The following is a 13,895-nucleotide window of genomic DNA, read 5'->3' on the forward strand; positions in this document are numbered from 1 at the left end:
AACCGACGTATAGATTGCTCTTACCCATAATATTTTTTTTAAAAAAACATAATTAATTGTATCTTTTTTTATATATCTGGCATTCTGTTTGCTTGTGGCTCATTGTGTATTCGGCAGGGTAAATTTTGAAGTCTTCCTTGTTTATGCATACGAACACTAAGGAAGCCCGATCGGTAAGAGTGGGTGAAGGTAGGTGGAAAGTGACACTCTTCACATCATGTACTACAGCCAACTCATTATACCAACAGCCAACGCTTGTTTGTCTCACAAATTTTCGTTAATAAAAGAAGTCTCTGGTGGTGGAAGAGATAAAAAAAAAAAAACCTTTCAACCGTCCTCACTCACTGTACAAAAAAATTTAATTATAGCAATTCATAATCTTATCTAAAAAAATTAATTAAAAAATATTATTTAAATTTTTTTTGATGCCAAATAAAAATTCAAATTATACTTTTTTAACTAATATTTTTATAAAATTTAAAATTAATATAAATAATATTATAATTATATTATAATCGAGATCAGATTAAACATACATCTGTATAGATTATGAAACAACCAACCATCTTATCCATCTATAGCTATGGATGTTTTGAAAACATCAATAGCCTTCGCGTGTAATGTGTCCAACCTCCTCTCCATCCCTCTCTATCACTCCCAATTTGGGCAACCCCAAGGAAGTTATCTTACCTATTGCTTGTAAATATTAAATGAGAAAAAAGAGGAAGACATTAATATTTATTCATGTCCCCTCTCTTTCCTCCGCTTCACACAGTAGTTGCAGCCTTCTCCCGAATCACTCTATAACTATAACCCCAAGTCCGCCAACCGACCGGAAAATATCGACTCATAGGTCCCCTCACCTTTCCTTGCTGCTTCCTAACTAAGGCCTGTCCCACTGCCGCTTCCGCCCTCACCACTCGCTTGTACGCACAAAAGTGAAAAAAGAGTCAATAAACAAAAAGTTTGAAACCCCACACCACACACTCGTTCATCCCTTCCCCTGACTCCTCAGTCAGTTAGCCCTCCCTTTGCTTCCTCCGACCATAATTCCACCCTCAGGCACCAGAAAAGAAAGAAAAGTTCACCTCCTTCCTTCTCCTTACTCCATCATCATAATTCGTACACTACATTCTAGTTATATCCATTCCCTTCGCTCAAATAGCAGTAAGCACTCATGGCTTCAACAACCTCCTCGCTTCTCCACATTCTCCTCCTCCTCCTCCTCTTAAGCCATCCATCCGAGCAGCAACAAACCTCTTCTCTCAGTCCCTCAGACAAGGCTGCCCTCTTTGACATTAGAAGCAACCTCCGAGACCTCCCCGGCTCCAACTTCTTCTCCACTTGGGACTTCGCCAGCGACCCCTGCGCTACCTTCGCTGGCGTCATTTGCTCCCCTGACGACGAGCAGGGCACCCAATCCCTCCGGGTCTCCGTCCTCACTCTCGGCACCGGCCTCGCCGACTCCCCCGGCCTCACCGGCATCCTCTCCCCCTCCCTCGCCAACCTCACCGCCCTCACCGACCTCGTCGTCTATGCCGGCCGCATTTACGGCCCGATCCCCCCCAACATCGGCACCCGCCTCCGCCGCCTCCGCCTCGTCTCCATCTCCAACAATCCCATTTGCGGTCCAATTCCGGTCTCCCTCGCCGGCCTCCCTGACCTCCACACCCTCGACCTCGGTCACAACAAGCTCCAGGGCCCGATCCCAACTCCTCTTCTCCTCCCCTCCTCTCCAAACCTTAAAGTTCTGATCCTCGCCGCCAACGGCGGGCTTTCCGGCGAGCTCCCGCCCGGGATCTCCACCGCCCAGCTCCTTCACCTCGACCTCCGTGGCAACTACCTCACCGGTGCCCTCCCGCGGCTCCCTTCCACACTCCGCTACCTCTCCGCCTCCGACAACGCCCTGTCCGGTACGCTTGACAACGCCTTCGCCGCCCAGCTCCCGGACCTCGCCTTCCTCGACCTCTCCATGAACGCCTTTACCGGCCCGATCCCGCCGGCGCTCTTCGCCCTACCCCGCCTGTCCTCCATCCTCCTCCAGCGCAACAACCTCTCCGGCCCGCTCGCCGTACCTCCGCCAGGCGGGGAGGCGCCGCCGTCCTGGGCGGTGGTGGATCTGAGCCACAACGTGCTGACTGGGGAAGTGCCGGCGGCGCTCGCGGCGGCGGGCAGCCTGTTCCTGAACAACAACCGGCTGACGGGGGCAGTGCCGAAGGAGGTGGCGAGGAGCGTGTACGTGGGGAGCATGACCACCCTCTACGCCCAGCACAACTACCTCACCTCTTTCCCGGCGCAGCCGCTCCCCCTGCCGGACTCCGTCGCCCTCTGCCTCTCCTATAACTGCATGTCCCTCACCTCAGCCGCCGCCGCCGGGTGTCCCGGGAGCGCCGGCACCCAGCCGTCCCGGCCCTCGTACCAATGCTCCAACATCACCATTGCCGTGACCGGTGGCCGCGATGGCTGAGAGGGGGACCGGCAGATTCAATTCAAAAAACTGATTTTGGTTTCTTCTGTTATTTGTTTGTTCAGATTCGATTTGAATTTGGGATCCATTTTTTGTGCTCTGTTTGTTGTTGTTGTTGTTGTTGTTGTTGTTTTTTTTTTTTTTTTTTTTTTTTTTTTGTAAGCAAACGGTCGGATTGGATTGGATTGGATTGAAGGGGATTGGGTGATTGGTATAGAATACAATACAGCAAGGAGGGTGGCAGAAGCTGCAAGCCTAATTATGCGTTTCTGTACTCTTATGCTGCCATGTATATTTCAGATCTATCTATTTTGACTAGTTCTCGTGTTGCGTGACGCGAAATAATGATGATGGAGGCGTAACGTAGTGGGTAAGTACTCTGGTGGGGTCATCATACTCTCTTCGGCGTCTGAGACCGTTGATGATTGCTCCGCAGGTAGCCGAACCGGAGGGAGTGACATCTTCATGCCTGTGGCGAGAAAAGCACTCGGAAAACAATGCATGAGATCTTCTACCTCCGAGCATTTGAGTTGTTCCAACGGAGTTGTCTTCTTGTCTCACTTTCGCCTCACATTGCTGAAGCCAGCGTTGTCAGTGTTCTCATTTTGCTGAAAATTTTTGTTGGAGAGTTGGTGTTGATCATTCTGATGTTATTTAAGTTGTAATTGACTGTGTGAAAAATATAAATTTAATTTTGAAATAAATAAAAATATATATATTTAATTTTTTTAAGCATATATTTGATTCATGATTAGAATCAAAATTAGAATTAAAATTATAATGAATCAAAAATAGAATGATTATATCTCTTAACATATTTAGCTTGTAATTGAAATCGCAATAGAATTTGGATGTTAGAGGGTTATAAAATTTTAATTTAGAGGATTGAAATATTTTTTTTTTTTGAAACCGGAATGAAAATGAAATTATCTTCAATGAAATGATTATAATGAAAATCATTCATTTTCATTTTAGAATTTTAACTTCTCCTGAGTAAACATATATCTGACATCTTTTAGAATAGATGTTTGGTAGGGTAAGCTTAAACAATCATATAATACATAAGAGAAAAATTGGAAGTTAAGTATTGTGAGAACCCGGGGCTCCACCGTCAGGTTTCTAATGAGTTGCCCTAAAATGTGACGGTAAATTCAGTAATGATAGAGAATATTGGGTGTTCGTGGCTGGAATAAACAATTTCAACAACCTTCCATTTACCACAGGGGGAAAAAAAAAAAAACAACCTTCCAGGTGCATCAGAACAAAGTTGGTTGAGATTCAAGATTATATATAAATTTGTTTTTAAAGTAATAGCTCTGTTTGAGTATTACCACGATGGTACAAACCCTTGTCAGTTTAAATAAGGAGAATTTGACTCCAAAGTTTGAGGTGGGTTCTGATCTGGGTGGAGGGAGTATATGACAGCGAATGGGAAATAGCCCCCGGGAAGAAGGGAGAAATCATTATGAGCGAGTATGAGGGGGTCTGTCACACAACTATTATACGTGTCAAATATGGACCCCAATTGTAGAGACAAAATCTGAACCAGGCCCATGACAAGCCTATGTTATGTCCAAGTTTAGCTTACCCCATATCACATAGGCTCTGCCTACACCAGCTCCCACTGCTTGTAATGCCTTTTACCCGGACAAAAGGTTACTCTATCCTACAAAAGTGGCTAAATTTTAGCTTATAAGTAATTGATAAGTCAACCTAAAAGTTATCATAGTCATCATAACCCAAAAAAAAAAAAAACTTGAAATAATAACAAATTAATGGTAAATATAGTAATAATGGTTTTATGAATATATATGTTATGAATCTTGAATGGTCCATCAGTTATTCCCAAAACACATAACCACACCCCATGAGCTGACATCACTTGCCCCAGACCGATATTAAGCTGGCTGGACCAATTGGCTTCGAGAGAAGCAAGACGGCCTATTTACTATCTCAATTTTAATCCAAAAAAAAAAAAAAAAATCAAAATCTATTCCCTTTTAGTGTTCCAGCGCTAGTTGTGACTAATTCCTGCTCTAAAAGGTTGTGAGAAAACGTCGAGTGGGAAGGCATCAACTAAAAAGGAGTGTTTCTAAATTTCTATCAAGTTGCGTATGTATGACAAAAAAATTTAATTCAAAGATGAACTATGTAACCGCAGTCTACCACCTTTTATGCATTCATACATGCTGATGTGGAAACCACAACCATCCAAGGCGCTCCTCCATGGTCACCTATCCGCTCTCTCATGCACGTCACGCATCGATTCAGTTTCTTACCGGTGGTGCATCAATTAGCTTGCAAAAAATTTGACAGCACACTATACGCAACGCAGCGGCCAACCGACAGGTGATAGGTGCATCCAAATACCACATCTGATCCTCATCCGTCTCGATCAAATCACATGTGGTTGCGATTAAATATGATGTGACAGCTGCACGCAACCCAACGTAAATTGAATGATCCAATTTTCCTCTGGATTGTTTAAACATACGATGACCGTGTCCGATGCGTCAGGTGAACGGACTTTGACGCTTCCAGTAAAACCCTCTTTCGTTCCGTCCTCCGTTGTACCCTCTTCCACCCCCAATTGCTGCCCTCGCGCTCCTTCGCACCTGGTATTCCACGCTCAGCGCCGGCCGCCTCCGCCGCGTCTTCGGTCACGGCGGCCACGGGAGAGATCACCAACGACGAGCTCGCCCGCCGCCGCAACCTCAGATCCGTCATTGCTATATACACCCCGTCCGCCACCCGCCTTCTAGGCCCTCGGCGCCGACGGTCGAGGAGAGTCTCCGGTCACGATGGCGCTGGACGTCACCTGCAGCGAGTCCGCCCTCTGCCACGACCTCCGCTCCATCACCTACACTCCGTCCGCCGACGAGAAAACCCTCCGCAGGGGCGTCTATGTTTATGGGCGCCTGCGGAGCACGATAAGATTGTGGGTTCCTCGCCTCCATCTGACAGCCCTCTCGCACGAGGCAAGCATCCTGACCTGATAGTCTCAAATACGATTGTCCGCATATTTTCTTTATGCGGATTTTCCTTTCCGCATAGACATCATATACGTTCATTCGTACTGTAGATGCGAACACCGCATAATTTTATGCGTATTTTCCTTTCCGCATTAAGACTGGTGTCGGCATTTACTTTCTACGCGGGTCACTTCCGGCAGAGACATTTTATCCACGCGTTCACAGAATTCTCCACGTAGGCTTCTCCATGCGGGTTTACATCCGCATACATCGAAGTCCATATATTCCTTATATGCTTGTTAGCATGCGTACAGTATTTTATGCACGCATCCATGCTCCCCTTCCGCATGAACATTTGTATACGGATCTTCATCGCATAGTAATTTTATACATTTGTCCGCACCCAAATTGCGAGTATCACATCTTTGTGCAGATTTCCCTCCCGCATAGATATTTCATGCGCGCGCTGCAACTAAACTGTGATGTACGTATGTGTGTGTGTGTGTGTGTGTGTGTGTGTGTGTATTTTATTGGTTTTATTTTATTTTTGGGGGTAGAAGATGTACGTATAAATTTTTAAGAGCACAAGAAACACCCAATCGGTGGTAATTGATGTCGTCCACCATGACGTGGGTGACACTGTTGTGTGCACTTCTGGGGTTTTTTCTTCCTTGGATCCAAGAAATGTCGATTAAAACCTACTTGCTGTTAAAGATTTGAACCTTCCGGTTAATTAGCTCTTTTCTTGGTCACAATGATAGGTTCTTCATACTCTGGATTCCCATATGCATTGCCTGGTATTTAATTCAAATACTTGGTCAAAACTCCACTTTGATTGAAACAGATTAACATGGAACATCATCTATAAAGAAAATTCTGTATAGAATACATTTGTTGACCCTTTCCTGATGCGATAGATGCATCGCGAGTTGTTAATAGAGCTTTCTATTTAGTAAGACTTTTATTTAATACAATTCTTTATCTATTTTCATTAATAAGAAATTTGATAGGTTGTTAAACCACATTAAAAAAAAAAAATCCAAAGTACATAAAGGCACGATATGAAAGTTCCTTCCTTTTTCATAATTCTTCAGACTTTCCAAGAAGCCAATAATATCAAGCACGCCAAAAGCCATTTATTGTTTAAATCCCAATGGAAAAATCAAGAATTTGTGGAAAATCAAGAATACAAGCAAAATATTTAAGGAAAAAAAAAAGTTCCGAGGGGAGATAGGAGAAAAAGGCGCAGGCCATAGTGTTAGAGCATAGTCACAGAAAATTTTGGGAGAGAGAAAGATGGAAGGAGAGAGCTAGCATCGCCTCCAGCGGCCTAGTTGCATCCACCACTACCATTGATGTTGGCTGCTGGAGAGAGGAAAGAAAATCAGAGAGGATGAGAGAAGGTTCGACGTCAACTCTCGGCAATGAGATGAAGAGGCCATATCAGAGGAGAAGGGAGATATGGCTCGGTATTGACTCTCGATGATGAAGTGGAGAGGTTAGATCAAAAGAGGAGGGGGAGTCGGCTCAGGAGAGAGAAGAGGGATGAAGAGCAATCTAGGGTTATCGATTTGGGGATGGAGGTTCAATTAAATGGCTGAATTTTATCAACACTTTTATGGTTTTCATCGGTGGTTTTGTGCACCATAACTTATCGACGTTTTTATATGTCGTAAACTCCCGATGCTTTACAAAAGTATCAGGATCTGAATGCAAAATTTGAATTTTATCGATGCTTTATCGCTTCTATCAATGCTTTTTTATGTTGTACCCTATCAATGCTTTAAAGCATTGTAACTTGCCGATGTTTTTAAAAAGTATGAGGTGGTGGACACAAGATTTGAATTTTATCGACGCTTTCTCCTAACATCAACAAAATTGAGTCAGTAATTCTCTTAATTCCTATAGTGCATCCTATCCCATCACAATATGTGATCGGCCGTCTTTGTCCTCCTCAACTCCATTCTAAGATGATAGAAATCAAAATTCTAATGATAACTTCTGCAATCCCTTTTCATTTAAGGCATTCGTGCAGTTGAGCCTTCTAGCCCATTGCTTGACTTATCTATTGCTGCCATCAACTCAATTACCACTCAAACTTTGCCACCGCCTTCTAATAAAATCGAGCATCATGCAATATTTGATGACACCGATATGCATAATGCAGATTTGCACATACACCCTCTGTACTCAGTCGATGTAAGATGGCTTGGCCACTTTTTCTGCTATAACAATGTTGTCTCGGCATTGCAATCGTCAAAACATAACAAGCTTATATCCACTATTCAAGGTCAATTTCTCATAATAATCATTCAATAATTACTCCTAAGGATGGCAAACTAAAACCTTTAGGTTGAACATTAACACCCTATAGCTTTTATTGCACATGCTGATTTGGTTGAGCCTAGTTGTTATACACAAGCCAACAAAGATGCCACTTGATGTTAAGTTATGGTTGAAGTAGATAATACTTTAATTATTAATGGCGCTTGGGCGTTAGTTCTCCCTTCACCACATTAACACATTATAGGATGCAAATACATCTACAAAATCAAATGCAAATCTAACAATTCAATTGATCAAAACAAGGCTCAAATAATGGCCAAAGGCTTCAACCAATAAGTGTTGATTATGATGAGACCCTTAGCCCTATGGCAAAATCAGTCACTATTTATTCGATACTCTCTTTTACAGTTTTTAGGGGATGGCTTATCTATGCCAGTTAGATGTCAGGAATGCTTTTCTTAATAGATACTTTGATGAAAAACTCTTCATAAATTAGCCCTTAGATTTTTCTAACCCAGATCATCTGCATAATATTTGTCTTTGATCTCTCTATATAGGCTTAAACATGCTCTTGGGGCTTGGTTTTAGTGCTTTAGCTCTTATATTCATGATTTGGGCTTTTCTAGATCTCGAGCCAATATGTCTCTCTTTATCAAGTGCATAGATACCTATGTTCTTCTTCTTCTTATATATGATTATGACATTAGTCTCATAAGTGGTCCTAATGCTCTGCTTAATGACCTGCTTTCTTTTCTCACTTGTGAGTTTGCTACGAAAGATTTAGGCCTACTCTATTGTTTCCTAGGCATTAAGATCCGCTCTGTGCAAGATGGTTTAGTTCTTATGTAATCCAAGTATATTTTAGATTTTCTCAAGAAGATTCACATCAATGCCTCCAAGTCTGTTACTACTTCAATGCCATCTGAGTCCAAGTCTTACTCCATATAGGTGATTTATATCTAGACCTAACTCATTATCGTAATATAATTGGGGTCTTTCAATATCCTACTCTCACTCGACTTAATATTTTCTATGCTATCAATTATGCATATCAATTCATACATAGGCCAACTATGGAGCATTGAAAGGCTGTTAAACGAGTGTTATGGTACCCAAGGTACCTTACTCATTATGGACTCAAACTCAGTAAATTATCTAAGATTGTCTTACATACCTATTCGAATATGGATGAGGCCTGAGACCTAATGATCAATGATCTATGAGTGACTATATTGTATTTCTCTACTTTAATCTTATTTCGTAGAGATCAAAGATGTAGTACACCATGGCCTGCTCTAGCACAAGGTCAGAGTACAAAGGATTGGCTAATGCTATGCTGAGCTTTTATGGATTCAACAATTATTGTATGATTTGCGTGCATTTTTTCATTCTCTTATATTTTGATGTCATAACCTAAGTTAATTTATTTGGCGACCAATCCTATTTTTCACACTCGTATTGAATATGTTGAAATTAATTTTTATTTTATTGTAAACAGACAGTTCGCAATCAATTGCATGTATGATTCATCTCTTTCCAAGAACAGATCGTTCATGTATTAATCAAAGGTCTCTTTTCTCATTGATTTTCTATTCTAAGGTTCCAGCTCATTGTGCAGCATGTGCCTCATTCATTTGAAGGGGGGGGGGCATTAGCCCAATTGTGATGATGCTATAATCAATGTTTGATGAACACATATGTAGTCATTGTCAATTTATCATAGGAGACAATCTAGCAATATCGTATTCAGTGTTAGAAAGATAATATTGATGGGAACAAGCTGGATTGCTTTCTAAACATAACATCCCATTCTTAGAAGATCACTATACTCGGAACAAATTCGAATACGTTCTTATCATGGCTGCAATTACCTTCCATAGGAGTCATATAATGATAATATCGGATCATACAATGACAATACAGAAATGCAATCGCAGATAGGAAGGCAATCAAATTTGTTTCAACCATAATTATCTTCCAAACATGGGACGCCATAATTGGGAGGCAATTAAGCTTATTTCCAGCAATATTATCCTTCTAAGAATGAATAGCAATCCTGCCATGATTTCCTCCTATGACAACTTGATAATGATTGGGCATGTGTTGACCAAAGAATCATCACAACTAGGCTAATAAATTAAATCAATATTTTATTAATTTCTATCATATTTGAATGGTCATATTCTTGCTGAAAAATAAATGAAAGTACAACCACAAACATCTGGAAAAAAAAAAAAAAAAAAAAGGATAAAGCCGCACCCAAGCATCGCGTGCATGGGTATATGCTAGTTGGATACTATAATCTAATGAGATGCAGCTTATGCGTCTAAGGAGTACTGAGAAATAAATGCTAAGTTATTATAAAAATAAATACAAAAACGAGAACGCATATAGAAATAGATGCAACATCGAACAAACTGGAGGGGAAAAAAACTCTAATGAAATAGTCGCCTGTCAAACACTAAATACACCACAAAATACCAAAGCAAAAACTATCACAAGAAGAAGTAAGGGTTTAATCAGATATTGGTTATTTCTAACTGAAACAACGCAAAGAACTCGGGAAGATGGTGAGAAATTGTGAAGGGTAGGCAACATGCATGGATGTATAAGGCTCAGCGTATATATCTACTGAGTGTTGGTGTTCTCCATGAGGCCCATTCCTGGACCACCATGTTGTATCCCACAAAATCAAATCACATCCACACAAAAGGAATTGCTACCTAGTCTTAGGAGGCCCTTCCCTGATCATTCCATAGCTACATCTACTCATAATCCATAAATCACTTAATAGCTATCTTAATTCTGCCGGTGGGCGATGTAGTGCGCAAGATGGTAGAGCGGCGCCGCCCTGGCTTCGTCGAAGCCCGAGAGCTCCTCCTCGGCCTTTACCACCAACGTCCGCGCAAAATCCCGGGCCTTGTCGAGCCCCATGAGCTTAGGATACGTTGCCTTGTCGGTCGCCAGGTCCTTCCCCGCCGTCTTCCCGAGCTCCTCCGACGTCTTCGTCACGTCGAGTATATCGTCGACCACCTGGAACAGGAGCCCGACACATCTCGCATACCTCCTCACTCTCTCCACCTCGCCATCTTCACCTCCCCCGACGATCGCTCCACACACCGCCGCCGCCTCCAACAATCTCGCCGTCTTGTGTATGTGGATGTATTCCAGGACGTTGAGGTCGACCGCCAGCCCCTCGCTGGCGATGTCCACGATCTGGCCGCCCACCAGCCCGTCCGAACCCACGGCCGAGCCGAGCTCGGCCAGCGCCCGGACCACGCGCTCGGGCGCCACGCCGGTGGTGCGGGCGGCGACGTGCTCGAAGGCGAGGGAGAGGAGGGCGTCGCCGGCAAGGATGGCGGTGTCCTCCCCGAAGGCGCGGTGGTTGGTGGGCTGGCCGCGGCGGAGGTCGTCGTCGTCCATGCAAGGCAGGTCGTCGTGGATGAGGGACATGGTGTGGATCATCTCGGCGGCGCAGGCGACGGGCATGGCGGCGGCCTCGTCGCCGCCGACGAGGTCGCAGGAGGCGAGGGCGAGGACGGGGCGGACGCGCTTGCCGCCGGCGAGGAGGGAGTAGCGCATGGACTCGTGGATCTTGGCCGGGTGGCGGAGGGGGACGGCATGGTCCAGGGCCTCGTTCACCCGCCGGGCCTTCGCGGCCATGTACTCGTTCAAGTTGAAGTCTACCGGTCCGAGTCCGGTGTTGTTGGGGTCAAGAGCTTTGGATCTGGCTGCTGGCTGGGCCATCGTGCACCTCAACGTGGCCCTGCGCGCCCCTGGAACCCGTTTGTTGGTAATCATGGTCCTTGGAAGCGGGCTTCCATGGAAACCAACTGCAACGTAGGCCATGAGAGAGAGAGAGAGAGAGGACCTGTTGGGGGAGGAGGGGGGATCCGAGAGGGTGTTTTAATTGTGCTGCGTTGGCGAATGCAGTGGGGGTGGGGGAGGTACATGGATTTATTATGAGGAATCAATGTGAAGTCGGTTGGGGATTGGAGATAGCACGGCAATTGGTAGGTCAAGACAAAAAAGGATGGTAAGATGCTGTTTCTAATGAGAATTTGATGGGGATGGTTATTCCTTTGAGGCGGCTTTTGGAGTAACTGCTTGGATTTCCGGTCATGACTTTCGGATGAAATTTCCATTTCGGCAACAAATAGGATTAGCTAACCAGTATTCTTTGGCTTACTGTTCTCTGCGTCTATATCACGGTTCCTTGCTGGAATGACTGAAGCAAAAGGGTTTTTTTTTTTTTTTTTTTTTTTTTTTTAAAAAAAAAAAACAAGGGACATGTCGCCGTCAATGATATCTACAATAGCTGTTTGGTCATTGGCGCGACAAAAGACCAGACAAAAGATAAATGGGATATTCCGATTTCTTCAACAAAATGAGATCATTCCGATTACTGCTCCAAATCCGATCCGACAGAATGGATGTAAGTTGCTCTGATCAGTAAAGATCAAGAAATATAGTACGGTACTGAAGTGAATCTACAATTATAAGAAAGCCATCAGAGGTTCGTTGGGTATATTCGACGAAAATGCTTTCATACTTAAGTCAGACAGAATTTTAATAGAAAACAGAAAATATAAAAGGCAGAGAAGTATTGTATTGGAGTTTTCTTTATCATACACAAGGATTCTTTGGGCCTCACATTTATAGAAATAAATATGAAAATCTTTGTGATTGAAATCATGAAATTAGCAAAGAAGCAGTTGAGTTCTTTCCTTATTTGTTGATCCGGATGGTAAAGATATATCCTATTAAGTGCACTATGATTAATTTGAGCACATGTTTTATTTAGTAGCCAATTATGATAAATCTTGCTTAATGAATCAAGATCATGCCCAACTGTAATAGTTTGCTGATTATTGATTGAGAAATTTTTTGTGCATCGCGAGTGGTGTAAAATATTCGATGTGGAGTGCACCATTTTACCTTATTAGTCTACATGGCCATCACTTTCTAACGCACATTTAATGCTGCAGTTTTAGTTTTTCATTTAAAATTTTGAATGACGAAAATGGTCACCCTCTATGGAAAAAAGTATGCCATCTTATGTCCATATTATCATATCTTACGCGCAAGAAGCTATAATTTAATGCGCAAAATGTCATAATTTGACACAGAATTTCATAATATGCCACAGGATGTCATAATTTTTTTCGAAGAGTCGGGATATTTTCGTCATTCAAAATTTTCAAATAAAAAAACAGAACTGCAAGCATTAAATACACATTAAAAAGTAGTTGGACAAAAATGTTCCTCTCATTTTATGATATCCTGGGTTATATTATAACATTCTATGTATAGAAAGTCGTAATTTGATGTACGATGTCATAATATACTAAGATATCATAATTTTTTCGGGTATATTATGATATCCTACATACAAGATGTCATAATATAATACAGGATGTTATAATATACCATAGGATGTCATAATTTTTTTCAAAGAGGAGGAACATTTTTATCATTCAAAATTTCAAACGATAAAGCAGGACTGTAGGCATTAAATGCATGTTGGAAAGTGATGGCTACATGGACCAATCGAGCAAGACAGTGCACTCCATATCGAATTTTCTATACTAACCACGATGCACAAAGAATTTCCCTTGGAAAATTTGATCGGCTCTTGATTTGGTTGGACAGATGTTGTCGTCTAATTTGGCAAGCTGAGCTGTTAGGTTAGGATTTTGAGACAGTGAACTATATCAATTTCTATCATAAATAAATTATAAAAAAAAAATGTTGACCTGTTGGAATCTTGGGTGAATACCACGAGGATTAGGTATTCATAGGTATTTTAACAACATAAATATGCAATTATGCTACACAAGGAAAGTCAGGCGAACCTAACATCTAAAATATTTTTTCAAGAATAACTGAACCTCTCCAGCATAAATATCAAGTAGAGGTGTGTTTTTAAGACTCGTTAATAATCTAATCATTGAAGCTGTAAGATGAAATTGAAGCGGACTCCAGTTGTTTGTGGTTTTATATGTAGTTCCCAGCCATACTGCTATGTAGACAACGCATGTGCAACACCTACAAGGTGTAATCGTGCTCCATGCTCTTCTGGGCCATTCAGTCTTTTTCTTTGATTTTTCTGCTCCAGGGGGGGGGGGGGGGGGCCAAGGTCTGAAGAAATCAAAAACCTAAAAATATAT

General features: G+C 42.5%; 2 protein-coding genes across 2 annotated transcripts; one reads left to right on the top strand and one right to left on the bottom strand.

The window, feature by feature from the left end:
* The first annotated feature begins 692 nt into the window (after positions 1 to 692).
* Positions 693 to 3,156, top strand: LOC105041046 (receptor-like protein kinase BRI1-like 3). Its single transcript, XM_010917841.4, has 2 exons — positions 693 to 2,837; positions 2,904 to 3,156. Exon 1 carries the CDS (start codon positions 1,178 to 1,180, stop codon positions 2,465 to 2,467), a length of 1,290 nt encoding a protein of 429 aa, XP_010916143.1. The 5' UTR covers positions 693 to 1,177; the 3' UTR covers positions 2,468 to 2,837; positions 2,904 to 3,156.
* A 7,155-nt stretch (positions 3,157 to 10,311) lies between these two features.
* LOC105041045 (geranylgeranyl pyrophosphate synthase 7, chloroplastic) lies at positions 10,312 to 11,645 on the bottom strand. Its single transcript, XM_010917839.3, has one exon. The coding sequence runs from the start codon at positions 11,572 to 11,574 to the stop codon at positions 10,525 to 10,527; it is 1,050 nt and encodes a 349-aa protein (XP_010916141.1). The 5' UTR covers positions 11,575 to 11,645; the 3' UTR covers positions 10,312 to 10,524.
* Positions 11,646 to 13,895: the final 2,250 nt, after the last annotated feature.

This window comes from Elaeis guineensis, chromosome 3 (genome assembly GCF_000442705.2).
Source record: "Elaeis guineensis isolate ETL-2024a chromosome 3, EG11, whole genome shotgun sequence".
NCBI classification, from domain to species: domain Eukaryota; kingdom Viridiplantae; phylum Streptophyta; class Magnoliopsida; order Arecales; family Arecaceae; genus Elaeis; species Elaeis guineensis.